The sequence below is a fragment of the Sus scrofa genome, chromosome 12, assembly GCF_054392235.1.
Source record: "Sus scrofa isolate SSC_HxYL_T2T_F1_AM1 chromosome 12, Sscrofa_HxYL_maternal_Yorkshire_Landrace_v2.0, whole genome shotgun sequence".
Classification (NCBI taxonomy): Eukaryota; Metazoa; Chordata; class Mammalia; order Artiodactyla; family Suidae; genus Sus; species Sus scrofa.
The window spans coordinates 55,384,077-55,402,902 of record NC_139394.1 but is presented as its reverse complement, the minus strand read 5'-3'; the positions used below and the strand labels follow the sequence as shown (position 1 = coordinate 55,402,902).

Genomic DNA, 18,826 nt, shown 5'->3' with positions numbered 1-18,826 from the left:
CATACCTGAGAGCTCTGGTCCTACCCCTAAGCACACCAAAATAAAAGGAAACAGATGAGTAAGTACATGAATCTACAAGGAGAAAAAGACAAAAGCAGATTTTAAAAGGCCCAATGTTTTCGGAAGATAAATAGCACATGAAAAAATCAAAACTGACTGAACAGTACCGAGGAAATACAAAGGAAGCTGCACGCATAAGATGTGCAGAGGGAGATGCCAAGGAAAAACAAAACCAGCATCAAGGCTCTGGAAGTAAGAGGACTGGGAACCATGGAGGGAACGAGGTCCTGGGGAGGCGATGAGGACACGGAGTGAGGAGTTAGACTGCTAAGTCCCCACCGTGGCTCCGGACAGCTAAGTGACAAGCCGATCCCTCCCTCGCCCCCACAAGAGAGGGAAGATACAGTCTGCGGAAAAGTATGAAGATAAAGACACTTTTAAGCATGCAAGTCTCAAGAAATGTCCTCTACTACACAAAGCAAGACAGGCTCCGTCAAAGCAAGAGTAAATCGAGAAAAAGGAAAATACGTACATATAGAAAACGAGGGAGTTCCCGTTGTGGCGCAGTGGTTAACGAATCCGACTAGGAACCATGAGGTTGCGGGTTCGATCCCTGCCCTTGCTCAGTGGGTCGAGGATCTGGCGTTGCCGTGAGCTGTAGTGTAGGTTGCAGACGCGGCTCGGATCCCGCGTTGCTGTGGCTCTGGCGTAGGCCGGCGGCTACAGCTCCGATTCGACCCCTAGCCTGGGAACCTCCATATGCCGCGGAAGCGGCCCAAAGAAATAGCAAAAAGACAAAAAAAAAAAAAAAAAAAAGAAAACGAGGACCCTAACCGAGGAGGGAGATGCTCCCCCGAGGGAGGGGATGACGGCAAAGTCCCAGGACAGGAGCCACACTGCAGATGGAGAAGGCGGCTGCGCCAGACCGGGGTGGAAGGAAAGAGCGTCTCAGGAGAAAAAGTGCGGGTGGAGGCAAGAAACAGAGATTAACCAACATAACTGGTCACAAGGAAAACTACGCTGAGAGGAGTTGGCTAGTACAAGGTGAGCGTTAATAAACATGCAAAAGAATAAGCAAATCAAACTTCAATTATGTGCTTCTGGAATAGGTCTGAAACTTGTTCAAGAAAGAAATGTAATCAGAGTTATCACTGAGCTTGGCTCAATGGTGAAACTTATCTGAATGTTTATAACAAAGTGATACTCATGAGGAATTTAAATTGGGGCCTTATTTTATTTTATTTTCTAATAACTTTATGGCTGCACTCACGGCATATGGAAGTTTCCAAGCTAGGGATTGAATCTGAGCCACAGCTGTGACCTAGGTTGCAGCTGCGGCAACACCAGGTCTTTTAACCCCCTTGTTCCAAGCCAGGATCAAACCCGCGTGCCTGGAGTGACCTAAGCCACCACAGTCAAACTCTTAACCCTCTGTGCCACAGTGGGAACTCCTGGGTGCTATTTTTTAAAAATGGATTTACCTGTATCTTTCAATTAATTATTCACATAAAAGAAGGCTAGCCACTCTTCAAATGTTTAGCAGCAGTGGGACTGCTTCCTGACTCCACAAACTCCCCTTCCCCAGGGAGGCAGCCCCAGAAGGTGAAGCCCCCTGACCGTGCAACCGATCTTGTGTGACCGAAGATCTCTAGTCCTAACCTTCTCCTGCCTGGTCCTAATTCGTGTTCTCTGATGCCGGAGCCCACCAGCCTAAGGAGAGGAGGCTGCTCCTTCAGGCGGCATCGCCGGTGCTGCTTCACCATCTCCTCCCCCTGAAGCAAGGCAGGTGGCAGAGAAAGCCCATTCGCTAGCCCCAAAGCACCCACTGGAAGCCCAGGGCAAAAGCCTGGCCTGGGACCTTGGCCAGTCCCGTCTGCAGCCTCGCTAAGTTAACAGGGGGCCCCTGGTCCTGACCAGAGGTGCATGACCTTCTACTGACCTTTCAGCTATCAGCCAGGGGTTGAAGGCGCCCACGGCCTCGTGTGCCACCACCCGGAGGTAGTGCTCAAAGCGGCTGCAGTAGTCACCGATGCTGCGCCACATGCCCGGCGGGACAGAGAGGGCCACCCGGCCCTCCCTCTGCAGAGAGTCTTCTGAAAGGGAGAGAAGGGGAGCCTCTCTTTTCTCCGATCTCTCTTCTGTTCCCACACTTTCATCCAGGGAACTGAGAGCAAACAAAAATGATGAGAGCATTCAAAAGCATCTGCAAGTGGGGGGGGGAGTCCACTATAAACTCACCCCGACAGTCTGATAAGGTTTCCCTCTGTCTTCCTTCTTCACGGGGAACAAAACTCAATGTCCTGTCACCTGTCACCATTTTCCCTTTACACCAGACTAACCCTCCACACAGGAGGAACTTCTGTCCTGCAAATCTTGCAGTGATCATCTGCATAACCCACCTCTGCCAATTCAATGTGTTCTTTTTTTCTTTCTTTTTTTTTTTTTTTTGGTCTTTGTAGGGCAGCACCCGCACCATATGAAGGTTCCCAGGCTAGGGGTCAAATCGGAGCTGTAGCCACCGGCCTATGCCAGAGCCACAGCAACACCAGAACTGAGCCACGTCTGTGAGCTACAACACAACTCTCGGCAATACCGGATCCTCAACCCACTGAGTGAGGCCGGGGATCGAACCTGGGTCCTCATGGATGCTAGTCAGATTTGTTTCTGCTGAGCCAAGATGGGAACTCCAAATATGATGCTTTTTGATTGTAATAACCCACCATAAGTGACTGAAAGGCTCCTTAGGATGCAAGACACTCAAAGCCCGTCTTATAAACACACTAGTTTTCTGAGCCGCCTTGGAGCTAGGCAAGGCTTTGGTCAAAAGAAGAATCTCCCTCATGGTAACTGAAGTTGAATCTAACAACATCAAAGGCAACCAACTACGATGAAACCCAACGAAACCACACAGGCTTGTGACTACTTACGTGCTGTTGCAGGGCCTCTCCAATACAATGTTCACGTCGGGGTCTTTGCGAGCTGCTGTCTTTGTGATCCTGATTGGATGAGGAGAAAGAGGCCTTTCACTTACTGCTGGGATGTTTTGGTCTAGAAAAAGAGAGGCACAAAATGATGGTATATAAAGAAAAGCTGGAGTACCTTTCAGAGCTGTCCTAGCAGCCAGCGGCCTATGAGGAAGACACAGGCACATCTCTTAAGCATGATGGGTTTAGCTAGCAGTGCAATGGGGGAGAAATGCCCTTGTTTTAAACAAAAGGGTGAATTTGGAGTTCCCCAGTTGGCTCAGCAGATTAAGGACCCAGCAATGTCACTGCTGTGCTGGGGTTGCTGCTGTGGAGTGGGTCTGATCCCTGACCCGGGAAACTTTTGCATTCCAGAAAACAAACAAATGAAAAATGAAAAGGGCAACTTGAAAGTTACCAAGAAACAAACCAATGAGGAGTCAGTGTTAAGAAATAAGGAAGTCCTCTAGAAGCTTCTGCCAGCTCTGAGGAAGACTTCCTGAAGAGGTCCAGGCAAAGCCAGGTTCCATTAGGCTCCGGCCCTTCACCCAAGGAGTCTTAAGCAGTTGGGTTTGTTTTTTAACCTTTAAGTGGTTTGATTACTGGAAAAGGAAAAAACCACTCACACCTGAATGCTTAATTAGCTGATTCAATTTGTCTGTGGGCTTTGCTGGAAAAATCTGCATGATGACAGTCAAAACATTACCTTATTAACTATACCTTGCAGGCTTGACAGCTCTTTTGAGTTTTGGATTATTTATCATTTGAAATGCATTTCAAATGTAGAAAGAAAATTGTCTTTCTCTTAGGTAAGGAGCAAGTGTAAGTCAAACAACTTTCTCTGACTCACGTTTATATGTTTGTGATTTTTCACTGTCAAACAGAAATACTGCCTAAGTCAGTTTTTATAAATATTACCCAGAGTACAATCAATTTTCAATTGATTTCAGAAAAGAGAGGATAAGAGATACAGATTCGACACTGACCAATTAAAAAATCACTTTAAATTTGGTTTTGTGATGCATCTGAACATACAATCCCAATGACCAGAAGCAGAGGGTGCTTATGACGATTTCATGATTCTGGAAAATCCAAAAATTCATTTCATTCCTTGGTGCTCTACAGAGCTCCCTTTAAATGCATACTTAGACTCTAGCAGAGTCAGAGGTAGTGACTAATAATTTAAATTGTCCTTGAAAAAGAGAACAGTGAGTCCTTGGTAAGGCTGTCTTCTGCATGATGCAACCTAACTGTGGCCAATGGCCAAACCATCAGTGAAACAGTTGCCCTTCAACACTTCCCTTTCCTCTGCTTCCACATGGAAAGATGCTGAAACGCCCACTGATCCACTAAGCAAGGATGAGAAGGGACCTCCTTGTGCCAGGTCCCTGGTGGGTGCAGTTGGGACACAACTGAATAAGACAAAAAACTCTCTGGCCTCAAAGACCCTGTGGCTCAGTTGGAAGAGATAAGCGCCCCCCCCACCCCGCCACCCAAAGAGCTCTAACGGGGTAGGAGATGCCAGAAGTCTATGGAGTTCATGGGAAGGGAGCAAGTTCTGGTCCAAGAAAGCCGGAAAAGCACTGTACAAGGAGTATCACGTGCACTGGCCCTTGAAGAATGGGTCAACCGTCAAGTGAGGATGAAAACGGAAGCTGGAGTAAGGCTGGAGGAACGAGAGAACAACACGAACAAAGAACAGAGCTTGAAAAATTACAGAAAACAAACGGCACGAATTCTCCTAGTGCTCAGATGGCCCACCTTGCTACCAAAATTTGACACGGAGAATACTTTCCCTAAAACAATCCCCCAAACTCCTACTCTACAAACAGTACATACACCCAAGCTGCTGGGCAGACCTTCCAGACCCGCCATTTCCTTTACTCCTCTTAATACTCAGAGCACAGAAATGTCCTCAGAGGTAATGTTTAACCATGTTCTATTTTCCTCCTTTCTTGAGTAAAGTAGTAGCTGATAAGCATGAGTCAAAGAGAATTTGAGTAACACTTCCCAGCCCCAATTGTGATAGTAGCCTAGCAACTGCAGCCAAAATGCGCATGTAGGAATTTTTAAAAGTGGGAGAGAAAAGTGAAAGTCTCCTCAACAAATGGTGCAAGAACAGATGCATATCCATTGGCGGAAGATGAACCTCGACCTTACCTCAAACCACAGGCCAACCTTATTCGAGATGGCTCATAGGCCTACACATAAAAGCTAAAACCACAGAGCTTCTAGAAGAAAACAAAGGCCTCTCTTCTCGACTTGCGGGCAGGCAAAGGTTTATTAGATCAAACAAAGCAAAGACTATACAAGGAAAAATATGTAGGTTAGATTTTATCAAAATTTTAAATGTATGCTCATAATAAAACACATTTGAGGAAATAAATCCATGAGCTACAGATGGGGGAAAAATATTTGCAAACATGCATCTGAGTAGATGAGCGGCTGCTGGGGCGAGGGGAGGAACGGGGAGTGACTGCTGATGGATGCAGGGCTTCTTTACAGGGTGATGACAATGCTCTGGAATTAGACAGCAATGACGTCTGCACAGTTCTACAAATGTACTAAAACTACTGAATGCTTCATGAGTTTTATGGTATGGGAATTATATCTCAGGAAAGCTATAACATATGTACATATATGACAAAGAACTTGTACCCAGAATGCATAAAGAATTCCTACAACTCAAAAATAAAAAGACAACCCAGTTTTTTTAAGTACACAAAAGATTTAGACACTTCACAAAGGAATATAGACAAATGACTAATAATACTGAAAATGTTCTAAACATCATCCACCAAGGAAATGAAATTAAAGCCACAAAGCAATATCGCTACATGCCCACCGGAATGGTTACAGTGAAAAAGACTGACAACGCGAATGCTGGCAAGGATCTTCAGCAAGAGGAACTCAGTGCAGATGGGAGTGTAAAATGGTACGGCCACTCTGGGGAAAGGTTTGGCAGGTTTTTTTACACCTACCCCATAACGTGGCAAGTCGACTCAGGTATTTATCCAAGAGAAATGAAAACTTAGGTCCATAGAAAGACCGTATATGAATATGCTCACAGTGGATTTATTTCTAAGAGATCAAAACTAGAAATAACCACAGGCAAATGGAGAAATGAGATGTGGTACATGTGTACAATGGAGTACTACTCAGCAATGAAAAGGGATGAACACTGATTCAAAGTGTGGCAGGATGAACAACGGCTCCCCAGGATGTCCGCATTCCAATCCCTGGAACCGGTGACTATGCCCTCTGTGGCAAGAGGGACTTTAAGTTAAGGATCTAGAGATGGGGAGGGTAACCTGAGTCACTGGGCTGGCCCTAAATGTGATCAACATGTCCTCGTGGGCGGGCAGAGGAAGACTTGATGACAGAAGAGGAAGAGGCAGTGGGATAACACAAGTGGCCTGGAGTAACACGGCCACCAGCCAAGGATTGCAGGCAGCCTTAGAAGCTGGAAGAAGGAACCAGCCCTACCAACATCTTGATTTTAGCCCTTTAAGACTCGCTTCAGACCTCTGACCTCTGGGAACTGTAAGAGAATAAACGTGCTTTAAATGACTAAATTTGTGCTTTAACATGCTAAAAACAGTCTGTTACAGCAGCAATAAGAAACAGGCCACAGATAGACCTACAAAACACCATGATAAATGAAACAAGCCTTAGACAAAAGAGTAAATAGGCATATGATTCCGCTTACATGAAATTCTAGAACAGGCAAAACTAATACATGGTTAAAACAGAAAACAAAAAACAGTGATTGCCTGGGTGGCGGGAAGCTCATTGGGAAGGACCCTAGGGAACTTCCTGCCATGATGGTAATCTCCCTTTTGAAAGGAGTTTGGGTAAGAAAGCCCATTTGTTAAAACCTATCGAATAACACAGTGAAGATTTGTGCATTTTATTATATGTAAATTTTATCTCAAAAGGAAAAAGAGCCATAAATACATATCAAACGCTAGTTGCTGATATACAGATTGGGATATTTTATGATGCTCTGTACTGATGCCTGCAACTTACTTTGAAATGCATCCCAAAATAAGATGAATTGACAGATGGACAGAAGACAAGCAGACATATGATAAAGCAAATACAACATGTTAATTATTGAATCTAGAAGATGGGTACATGGGTGTCTACTGCAGAATTTTTTAAAACTTTTCTGTTTGAAATTTTTCAAAAGATAATGTTGGGGGGGAAAGTGGGGGGAACACTCACCTTTTTTTTCTTCCTGCATCCAAAGATGAGGATCGGTATATACAATTTTACTGTATCTTTGGCGAACTGTCTCCTGGTATTTCTTTAAAAAAAAAAAAAAAAAAGTTTAATTTTAATGTGGCAAAAAAAAGTTTCATTACAAACCTGAGCCAGCACAGCAGACCTTTGCTATAGATGCATTGCCAGAAACAAGCATCTCCCAGGCCAGGAAATGATCAGTTCATGAGGTGAAGGTTAAAATAAAATGAAGCAATTAATCTAATTAATGTAATCTAGACCAGCACTGCCCACTAGAACTTGCTATGATGACGGAAATGTTCTATTTTTGCCGTTTCCAATACACTAGCCACTAGCTATTGACCACCTGAAATGTAACATATTTAATCTTAATTAATTTATATTTAAATGGCCACCGGTGGCTAGAGACTACCAATGTGGACACTTTGGGTCTAGACAGTTATCCCCACGAAGGGGGGAATCAGTTACAAGACTAGGATACACTACACATTTTAAAATTTTCACAAACCAACTAAACCTACAGTGTTTCTATCTAGCAGCTAAGCCAAAATGAGATTTAATCACAGTGGAGTTAACAAAAAAAAAAAAAAAAAAAAAAAAATGCTGAAGCAGGAGTCAGGAGACCTGGATTCTCATCCCAGCTCCGGCGGGAATTTTTTTTATGACCTTGGCCGTATCACTTACTCCCTTATTGTGGCTCAATTTCCTGCTCAGAACAATCCAGGAGTTGGTGTGGGTAATGTCTGAAGTCTAAAATTTTCTGAGAAAAGCATTCTAACACAGTATCATGGGAATTAAAGAAGGTAGAGTTATCTGTGATGTGCCGGGATCAGGAGCTAGCAGGACAGAGGAGACAATGGAGCAGCATTTAGAAGCTGAGGGATTCAGAAGCTGATGGTCCCATTTGTGGGACTGGGCTCTGGTCCAGGGGTTTTCGTCTCTCACGTCAATGATGAGTCACATGTCACGTAGTATGTTGATGCTTCATATCTCCTTTGATCCTTAAATACACCCTACTTATTAGAGAGGGTAAGCGACTTTACCAAAGCCATTCCCTTGGCTGGTGGTCCAGTTGGGATTTAAACCCCGGACCAGGTGGCTCTAAAGTTCTAAGCCTCAGAAGCACGAGAGGGAGGTGTGCTCAGCAGAAGGCAGCCCCCACGGGCCGAGCAGAGCTGGCAGCCCCGACCTTACTTCCATTTCCTCCATTCGGAGCATCATGGTCTCCAGATACGGGCTGTCCCTGCTGTCCCCCAAGGTGGCCAAGGTGTCAGACTCCAAGATCTTGGAGTGAGTCACAGCCCAGAGCTCATGAGCAGTATCGTCCAAAAAGTCATCCAGCTGACGAATGTTACTGGGTCCACAGTCAATAGCTGGAGCCTACAAAACAAGGGAAGGGATGCAAAGGCAACACAAAAACAGCTTAAAATGAAGGTTGATCACAGTAAACGTAGTGATCCAACGGGCAGAACCTCGACGCTAAATCTAACCTCCCCTAAGTCGGTAAACAGCAAGAATTTCTACCAGCTATTTAAACACAGCATCAATTAAGTTATATACCACTATTGCCCATGGAAATTATCATTCCCACCTGCTTTACCAGTCGGTAAAGCAAATACCTTCCTTGCGCTACGCTTAGAACGTCCAATGTGCACGTCATGTACTCCAGAGGGTGTATCTACTGTGTTCTCTTTCTGTTCAGGGCTTTGTAGAAACATCTGTTCATGACATCACGAAGTTCACGATTCTTATCTTTGCTTGAAACTTCCTACCTTTAACCTGGAAGAGCTTTACTGGCCTTTCTTGACCTTGTGTTCTTTACACTCGCATTTAGAGCTTGCGAAAGGCATTTTCACATGCATTGTATGTACTTCTTTTGATTGTAATATGTGTCTAGAGTCTGCTCCAAAAGAAGCTTTTACAAAGAATGTCTGCTGGGGACAAGATCTTCTCAGGCTCTGGAATGAGACATTTCTGGAACTAAATCCTGGTTCTGCCCACTGACACACGGCTGCAAGCGTGGGCAAGTTTACTCAGCCTCTCTGGGCCTCAGTTCTCTGGTGTGCAACATGGAAATAATAATCTTACATTTCCGAGTTGTAAGGATTACATGAGCACTTGCATGTCAGAAACTTAGAATGTGGCACAAAGTTAGACAAATGAACGATGTCTACCATAGTAACTTTAAAAACCTTTTAAAGGTTCACAGAAGAAAATATATCAATGCCCAGTCAATATATGAAGAAATGCCCAAGCTTAATCAAAATTAAAGAAATAAAAGTCAGTTAATAACCAATACAATTACCAAAAATACTCGACAAACCAATAATAAAGGTCTAGTTAAGAAAGATGTGTGTGTATTTGTATGTATAATATTTTTCATTTTTAATAAAGACTGGAATATCAAGAATACTATAAGATAAGGAAGGTCCCCAGTGTGCTGATATGGAAAGACTACCAAAATATACTATAAAGAAAGAAGCTGGGTACAGAAGAGCGTACAGTTTCCATTTATGCAGGGGGAAGGAGGGAGAGGTTTAGGTGTTTATATTATACTCTCTGAATTTTGTGAATTTTTAGCCTTGTGCATGTATAACTTTTAATTAAAAAAAACCTCATATACTTTGGAAAAATTATTTGAAATGCAAGTTCAATTAATGACAATAGCAGCAAGAGAAATCTATATGCCTTCTAAGAACGTTTTTCTGGTATCAGAGATCATTTCCTCTGTAAGTAAATGTACTGAGAGCTGTATTTTACTTGTACAGAGCAGCAAATGTCTCCATTTTAGAGGTGAGAATTCTGAGAATTTGTGTTCAAGGTCCCACGGCTGTTAACACAGCAAAATAACTCTCTTTACTTCATCATGCCAACATCACTGGGTTCGTTTTTATTCAGTTATTTATAAACACTGTCTCTTTTTTTGGCCGCTCAAGTTCCCTGACATGCTCAAGTTCCTGGGCCAGGGATCAAACCTGTGCCATAGCTGTAACCAGAGCCATAGCAGTGAAAATGCCGGATCTTTAATCTGCTGAGGCCATGAGGGAACTTCTACAAATACTGACTCTTGATGATACTGCCTGGGAATCTCTTTGCAATGATGCTGATATTTAACAGCAGCCCAAAATACTAAATATGGGATACAGCTACTTTGCTTTTTCAATAATTTGTATTAAAGACCAATTAATGCCTACAGAATGATTCTTATATACAAGGCTGATCATTCCTAGTAATATTCAAACATATATACTTCACTGACAGCATTTATCACTTCATTTTTCTTTCACACTGAAATGCCATATGGAGTTGCCTCCCTAGATTAGACATTAATCGCATTAACTGACCAGGGGAAAAAAGCATCATTTGGTGGCTATGCTTATGTAAAACACTAAGCCATAGCACGCCTGGTCTGCAGAGCTACACGTAGGCTTTCAGCTTCCAGTCTCAGAGGCCTTATCTCACATGAAATTCAGTCACAAAACACTGGTACAATAAAATTACAATCGCAAAAATTACGGAAATATGCCAAAGCCAAACAATTGTTTAATAGTCAGAATAGGTATACACTCTCAAAATCGACTTTCTTCCTGTTCCTGAGGTTGTTGGGCTGGTGGAGCTTCACTCCAACTTCCTTCTGACTCTGAAATCTCACCTGCTCTGCCCGTTACTGGCTCTGAGCATGGACAGGGCTAACTTCTCTCCAGCTCCTCAAGATCCACTGGATGCAGGCTGCGCCTCCCTCCACAGCCCCAAGCCCACGCGGGGCAGGAACATTCCCGCTGACGCTGAACGCAAGTCCTCTGGAGGAAGCGCAGGGGGCGGTGGGGGGGGCACCACATGCTGTGTTTTCACTTTTCTCAAATGTTATCTTTTCTTCCCGGGCCACCTTTTCTCTCTGCCAGGCCAGATACTGGTCCTTATTAGGCACTCAAATATGCTTGCCTAACAATAAACTGACGGCCCTTAGTATAAAGGAAATTAGGCCAGTAATGAGCAAAAGGAGGCTGAATGAGAGGAAATGAGGGCAGCCATTCTTCAGCTGCAGGCCGTCAACATTCAGGGTCACGCAGTGTACCCGCATTCGGTCATCAGGAAGAAAGAGAAAAGCTGCTGACAAAAAATGTCTGTGAGCTGTTTGCAAGGCTCATCTAAGTCATAACATTAAACACGTGCCACAAAAATTAACATGCCAAATATGAAAAATAACCTCCACTCTGGAGTAGGACAGTCTAGCGTTTGCAGAGTAATCTGCCTATCGCTTTTCCTTATAACGGAAAACATTATCGTGCAATAATACCAGCGTCAGCCCTGAATGCCAGCCCCTCACAACACGCACCTCCTCGGCAGGCCGGGCTGTCGCTGCGTTTACTGATGGCTGATTCTTCAAATGAGAATCTGCTTCCAGAGAAGAATTGACTCTCTATTAAAAGAGACAAGCACACTCATGAATTATGAAAATTTACAACCCATGTTAGTCCAAATGAATTCTGCTCCCAGAATAACTTCTGTGTGGAACTGTTCATCAGCTTTGGCTATATTAGGCTTTTTGGGGCAATTCAAAGCACTTTGTCTTCATGAAAATAAATACCATGTGTTGATCTTGGCTCTCTGCCCCTGTTCTTCCTTCAACTTTGTAAACATAGTCGGAGTAGCTGTGTGTTTTTAGGCAATTACTCAACCTCTCTGTTCCAGTTTCCTCAATGATAAAATAAGGAGTTAGACAATGGGGCCTCCGAGAGCCCTCTCAGTTCTACAGTCCTGAGATATCCATGGACTCTAACGATAACCTAACATTTCTAAGACCAAGAGATACAGAAGTTCAGTGGCCTCTTTAGGGACCCAAAATGTCGTTCACTCCACATAAGATTACAGTCCTCATCTGTGGCCTCGTCTTGCCACACAAACAAATGCTTCCATTTACAGGGCAGCTCTATAAGATCTGGCCATAGAATCCAGCTCGCTGCTTAGAGGAGAATGGCACACCTACTGGTGACGCCCTAAATATCATCTCAAAGAAAGTACTGGCTTGTGCGCAGAAGTTGTTCTAACATCTCTCTCCTCTGGAAAAATTGAGCTAATCATTCCAAATCACTGAAGTGAGCGAGCACAGGATTAGTGTGGAAGCAACGAACAGAACACTAACATCACTGAGAGATCCATTTGATTAAGAATGGAAATTGGGAGTTCCCGTCGTGGCTCAGTGGTTAATGAATCCGACTAGGAACCATGAGGTTGTGGGTTTGATTCCTGGCCTTGCTCAGTGGGTTAAGGATCCGGCATTGCTGTGAGCTGTGGTGTAGGTAACAGACACAGCTCGGATCCTGAGTTTCTATGGCCCTGGTGTAGGCCGGCGGCTATAGCACCAATTCGACCCCTAGCCTGGGAACCTCCACATGCCGTGGGTGTGGCCCTAGAAAAAGAAAAAAAAAAAACAGAAATTGCAATTGAAACTCATTCCTCGAACTAAAAATCTCACCTTTCCCAAAAGTGGCACACTCCCTGTCTCCCCCCACCTTTACCCCTCACCCGCAATGGTAGACACATCAGTGGTGTGGGTGCCCAAAAGGGCTCCCTGCCCCTCTGTGCCCACACCACAGAGCACAGGGCAACTGCTGGACAGTTGCTCAGCCTCACAAAGGGTCAGCGTGACCTCTGGAGCAGCTCCTATTCGAGAACTTCCAAAAGGCAAGCACGTGGGATGAACTCATTACCTGGGCCTTGACCAAGAGAGGCTTCAAACGCTCCAGGACTGCCTTCTCCACTTTGTCCGCTAACTGGGTGGCAGAAACACTATTGGGAAATGAGATTGAAAAGTAAAATCCAAAGCAAGAAAATACCCTCTCATGCACATTTACTTACCACCCATGTGCAGGGAAATCCATGACTACCCACATCACGGGGCCTCTCTCGTTTTCATGGCCATACAATCCCTGGGGATCACGATAAAAGCAGATTCTGGTTCGGCTGGTTTGAGGGGGCCTGAGATTCTGCATTTCCAGCACGCTCCAGGTGATGCAACACCATTAGTCCTGAACCCTACTCTGAGGACAAGCGCTGAGATAACATCTGAATACGTGTATTAGGCTCTGAGCCCATTTTGAAAGAATAATGGGCTTTAAACAACTTAAGAGGGCAAAAGACTGAACGAATAAAACTAATTTTATTCTCTCTGAAACCCCACAATAATAGAATTAGATTTAAACTCACAAATCAAGGGGGGAAAATGGTGCTGTAAAGAAGGACAAAAGTGGTAAGTAACTTAGGGATCAGAGAAAGCTGAACTGGCTGGTAACAGGAAAGCCTGAGAGCTACACAATTTGTGCTGCTGCCCAAAGAGGCACAGGACTGCAGCGCCAGGTACACCTAGGCCTGGGGTGAGCTGGGAGGAGGGGCTTAAATACAGAGGACAAGGGTCACATGGTGTTCGAGAAGTTAGATCCCTGGGTCCCGCTCCCTCCTTCCACATCTGGACCCTGCCTCCCTCCAGCTCTGAGAGAAGTCGGCCTGCTCATTCTCTGGAGGGGCCTCTGGACCAGAGACCACAGGTGCCCCACTGAGAAGAAGGGACTTGCGCATGCATGATGAATGCTGAGTGGAAAGCCTCACAGCCTTTCAGCCCAACCCAGCTCCTAGGACACCAGCACCTAGGTCCTTACTTTCCGGGCAGAAGGTAAGACTCTTCTCTGGGATCTCTGGGTGGTTTGACCCATCCCAAAGGAAAGACCTAAAGACCCCTGGGAGGGTCCCTAGCAAACAGTCCACCCAGGTGACCCTAGGGTAAAGCTCAAGGTCCAGCATCCTTTCATCAGAGGAGCCAGAAGAGCCAGATACCCGTTAGGAAAACAATGAATCTTGATCAGCATCTCATAAAGAGAAATTAATTCAAAATGGACCACAGACTGAGAAAACTAAAACTGTTAAGCATTTAGAAGAGAACAGAGACTAGCTTTGAGACTTTAGCACTGGCAATGATTACTTAGTTCACAAAAAAAGACTAACTGTAAAATGGAAAAACTGGTAAGTTGACCTTAATCAAAATTTAAATCTTCTTGAAGTTCCCGTCGTTGCACAGTGGTTAACGAATCTGACTAGGAACCACGAGGTTGTGGGTTCGATCCCTGGCCTTGCTCGGTGGGTTAAGGATCTGGTGTTGCCGTGAGCTGCAGTGTAGGTAGCAGACACGGCTCCGATCCCACATTGCTGTGGCTGTGGTGTAGGCCAGCAGCTACAGCTCTGATTAGACCCCTAGCCTGGGAACCTCCATATGCTGCAGGAGCGGCCCTAGAAAAAGGCAAAAAGACAAAAAAAAAAAATTAAATCTTCTTTCTAGTCATCAAAAGATACCATTAAGAGAATACACAGGCAAGCCATAGCACTGGGGGAAAATACTTGCTGTACATATTCTGACAAGGGTCTAAAGTCCAGAAAGTATTTTTTAAAACTCCTAAAAATCAACAATTAAAAAAAAATAATAATAATGGGCAAAAGACTTGAAGAGACACATTGCAACAGGCACTTTAGAGAGGTTAGGCCCAAACGGTCCGGGTTGGTGGTGAAACAATGGAGACCAACTAGAACAGGCGAGCGTTCACGGACGTCTTCCTCAGAAGCAAAGACATACCTCAGTTTGTGAAGCCTATCTACTTCTTCACTTTTGAGTTCATTCAATTCCTTTGTTCTTTTGGAAGTTTCAGCGTCCAGCCAATCGAGCCTAGAGGATAGTACCAAAGAGTCACCCCAACTCCTCTCAAACCAGCCAGGACTCCCTCCCTGGGGCTCCGGTCTGGGTTCCGCTGCTGGCTGCTTAAGTGACTTCAAAGTACTTCAGACAAGGAGACGGCCAATAAACACGAGAAGTGTGACAACACCACTGAACAATCTCAGTGTATTATGAAAACAGCTAGGTGGTGTAGGAGTTCCTGTTGTGGCTCAGTGGAAACAAATCCGACTAGTATCCATGAGGATATGGGTTCAATCCCTGGCCTCGCTCAGTCCCTGGCCTCGATCAGTGGGTTAAGGATCCAGCGTTGCCATGACCCTAGCCTAGGAACCTCCATATGCTGAAGGTGCAGCCCTAAGAAGCGGAAAAAAAAAAAAAAAAGCTAGGTGATGTATTATAGGCCTGCTTTGTCTTTCTCTCTTCCAGATGTTACCTCTGTTTTTGCATTCTGTCCATTTCTTCATCTTTTAATTCTTCTAATGCCTTCAATCTCTTGGAAGTTTCCACATCAAGCCAAGCGAGTCTAGCAGATAGCACAAAAGAGTCAGGGTGTCATTACCATAGAAACCCACCAGGAGTCAGGATCCCCCAGAGTGTTGATCTTGGCTCCATTAAAGACTCAGGAGGTAACACAGCCTCTGGACCAGTAAAGCTGGTTCCATGTATAAAGACATTTACCCGCAAGCACACTCCTACGTGGTGTGCAGAGCGACAAAAAACTACCCACGAATATTGTCCAGAAAACTAGCCATCTTGGCAATTATGACTCCTTGCTTAGCTGTAAGACAAAGCTGCTGCTGTATCTTCCAGCTCAAAAAAGCAATGGGCTCCCAGGAGGGCCCTAAAGGCAGAGTGAAGTCAAATCGAAACAGAAAGAAAAAGCTAACTCAGAGCAACCTGACTGCATTGGAAGGGCTTGAGGCTTTCAGCTTAGGATATGTGAATAGCTGTCAATGGGCCACCTCCACCCTGGCCTTCCCATAACTCCTAGAACAACTCTAGCCAAATGAATGCAGAGCGTTTTCACTGCTCTCTTGTCATGGAACGGCCTCACCTCATCACCCCCTATTTAAAGCCCACTCCTCAAGCCCTAATTGATTTTCCACCTCCCTCCATGAAGCCTAAATCTATGCAGAGGTATCCTGTGCCCCTTCTGAACTCTCTCAGCTCTTACCCCTTCAGGTCTCGGGGGACACACCAGGTTCCACCTTAAATTATACTTGGTGGCATGTCCTCCCCACTGACTGTAAATAAGCAGGGGCTGGAGTTGTATCTTTTCTGCCCACCCCCCACCCAAAGGTCGCCGTACGGCTCACAACTGTTCCGTATACAAAACAAGCAACTGCTAGATAACAGACATGTACATCCATTTTGAATGAATTAAATAAAGAATAAAAGAGGGATTCACTGTCTAAGCTGCATAAGTTGACGGTAATTTCCATTTTAAATAACCAACTTTATAACACAGGAAAGAAAAGAATTCACTTTAGAATCCAGTGAAAGGGGCCCTTTACTTTTCAAAGATTTGACAAACACCAGCACGAACCTCGCTGCTTCATGCGCGATAGCACCTCTCAGCTGGCTTTCCTCTGGAGCATCTTCTGGCTGGAGAGACTGTTCTTTTGTGGCATCTGTGGGGCTAGATTTCACCTTTAGCCAGGCAGCACTGCAAAAAATGGAAAGCTATACCTTTGTAATCATTCACTTCACATCCTATGAGTCACCAGAATGCCAGCTCAGAGAAGAGAAGAGCATTAAATTAATGGTGATCTGCGAGACAGGGCCCCACACTGGAAGCTGAACGCAAAGCAGTGAGGTCCTCCACACTTCAGCCTCAGTGTCAAAGGAGAGACGTCCTCTTTTGCCTCATAAAACCAGTCACTATTTTAAGTGAAAAAAACAATTGTCAATTACAGAATAATGGGTGAACGTCAACACAACTCTGCTATAATATATAGATTTGGGTCACTAATTCTATCCCAGATAACATAGCAACTTTGTGCCTTTACCAGACCTCATACAGCACTTTGAACCCAGAAGCCTCCTCCCACCCCACCACATGTACATTCTAGAAAACAGTCCATATTTGATCTGCAATATAAACTCTACCCGACTGCTGTTTTTATGAGCTTACCAGCTGAATTCATATCTCTATACTAGCACATATATAAAAAAGTACAGAATTGAGAACAGAGAAATAAAGCAAAAAAAGTGCTACATTATGAGAGGAGAAGAGCTGATTTTAGGAGTTCCCACTGTGGCTCAGTGGTTAACAAATCCGACGAAGAACCACGAGGTTGCAGATTCGATCCCTGACCTCACTCAGTGGGTTAAGGATCCAGCGTTGCCGTGAACTGTGGTGTAGGTTGCAGACTCAGCTTGGATCCCGCATTGCTATGGCTCTGGTGTAGGCTTGGCAGCTACAGCTCCAATTAGACCCCTAGCCTGGGAACCTCCATATGCCGCAGGTGCAGCCCTAGAAAAGGCAAAAAGGCAAAAAGCCAAAAAAAAAAAAAAAAGCTGATTTTAGGGCCCAGCGCTGCTATGTAAGGAAGACGTTAGATTCTCTAGACACTGTCCTCAACTTTAAAGCGGGAGTTGATGGATAAGCACAACCATCCGTTCAGAACCATTCAGAGTCCTCTGGGAACTCCATCCCACCAGGCTTATCACCCTGTCTCCTGGTCGCCTCTGGAAAGCTGGACACTTCAAGTCACCTATCTTCTCGCTCGTTCTCCTCTTCACATTACTGCTTTCTGCTGCTTTCCTTTTACTGTCCGACCTCCTGGTCCTTTCCTCTGTGCTTTTGAGAACCCTGTCCCATGGCACACAAGCTCCCCTTTACTTTTAGTCAATTCCCCAAAGACTACTTCCTCCTACCCGGACTGGCTGCCCCCGTAGGACAATGCCTTCTCCCTGGTCCCATGGACTTGCAGGCCCTCATTCTCCACCTGCTATGAGCAAGGTGACAAGGCTGTAACATCAGCCTAACTGTCCCCTGTGGTCAGGGCATTTGACACTCACCTATGAGATTTTATAATTCATAGTCTCTTGACTTGGAATTAGGATTACTTTTAAATATTTATTTACTCAGCAAAGATTTACTAAGCATCAGGCACTGTACATTCAGATTTAAGGAAGGCACAGTTTCTGGCCTCAAGCAACTGGAATCTACTGAGTGAAGAGACAAGTGAAAGGAAGCCCCTGATCCATCCACCACATGGTGAACATGTCACCAGGGTGCTGGGGTGACCCTTGGCAGGTCACTCTGTTCATAGTCAGGGAGGGAAAGGAGCCAGCAGGCTTCTAGCAGAAACGTCTCATATATCATGCATCCAAATAAGCTTTTCTACTTAATGGGAACTAAGGCTGCTGCTTTATTTGCTCTAAGGAATAGGTCACCTTTGATCTGTGGAGGAAAAATAAAAACACATTCCAAATGGAATTTTCACCTACCATTTAGGAGAGGCCGGTGGGGATGTGGGATTTGGAGGTATCCAGGGAGCCCTGTGGTTTTTCACAGGCTGTTGGTTCATCTTTAATCTGGATGAGACCGTTGTCCGCTGCAATCTGCTTTTGCTGTAAGATTGGGTGGGTCTACTTTTTTCAGCTTTGTGGAGTCCCTGTAAGAGATAAATATGAATTAGAAAGCCAAACGGGGAGTTCCCATCATGGTGCAGTGGTTAACGAATCCGACTAGGAACCATGAGGTTGCGGGTTCGGTCCCTGCCCTTGCTCAGTGGGTTAATGATCCGGCGTTGCCGTGAGCTGTGGTGTAGGTTGCAGACGCGGCTCGGATGAAAGCAGAAAGGCACATGCCAGCTAAGCAGAATGACCTCTGCCAAATGCTGCAGAGAACAAGCTGTCTCACACAGGGGCACAAGGCCCAATCCTGACG

General features: G+C 45.0%; 1 protein-coding gene across 10 annotated transcripts in view; it reads right to left on the bottom strand.

The window, feature by feature from the left end:
- Nucleotides 1-18,826, bottom strand: part of KIAA0753 (KIAA0753 ortholog) — a 55,640-nt gene that overhangs the window by 8,053 nt on the left and 28,761 nt on the right. For 4 of the 10 annotated variants that reach the window (XM_084985479.1, XM_084985478.1, XM_084985480.1 and 1 more), the window contains 10 exons: nt 18,385-18,551; nt 16,475-16,594; nt 15,362-15,451; nt 14,830-14,919; nt 12,920-12,998; nt 11,545-11,628; nt 8,398-8,588; nt 7,192-7,272; nt 2,928-3,050; nt 1,940-2,164 (listed from right to left, as the gene is read on the bottom strand). In XM_084985479.1, coding sequence (XP_084841605.1) covers nt 1,940-2,164; nt 2,928-3,050; nt 7,192-7,272; nt 8,398-8,588; nt 11,545-11,628; nt 12,920-12,998; nt 14,830-14,919; nt 15,362-15,451; nt 16,475-16,594; nt 18,385-18,551 — 1,250 coding nt within the window. Of the gene's footprint in view, nt 1-1,939; nt 2,165-2,927; nt 3,051-7,190; nt 7,273-8,397; nt 8,589-11,544; nt 11,629-12,919; nt 12,999-14,829; nt 14,920-15,361; nt 15,452-16,474; nt 16,612-18,384; nt 18,552-18,826 lie in introns of all 10 variants that reach the window. The other 6 variants (XM_005669141.4, XM_084985481.1, XM_084985483.1 and 3 more) reach the window with 4 other exon arrangements.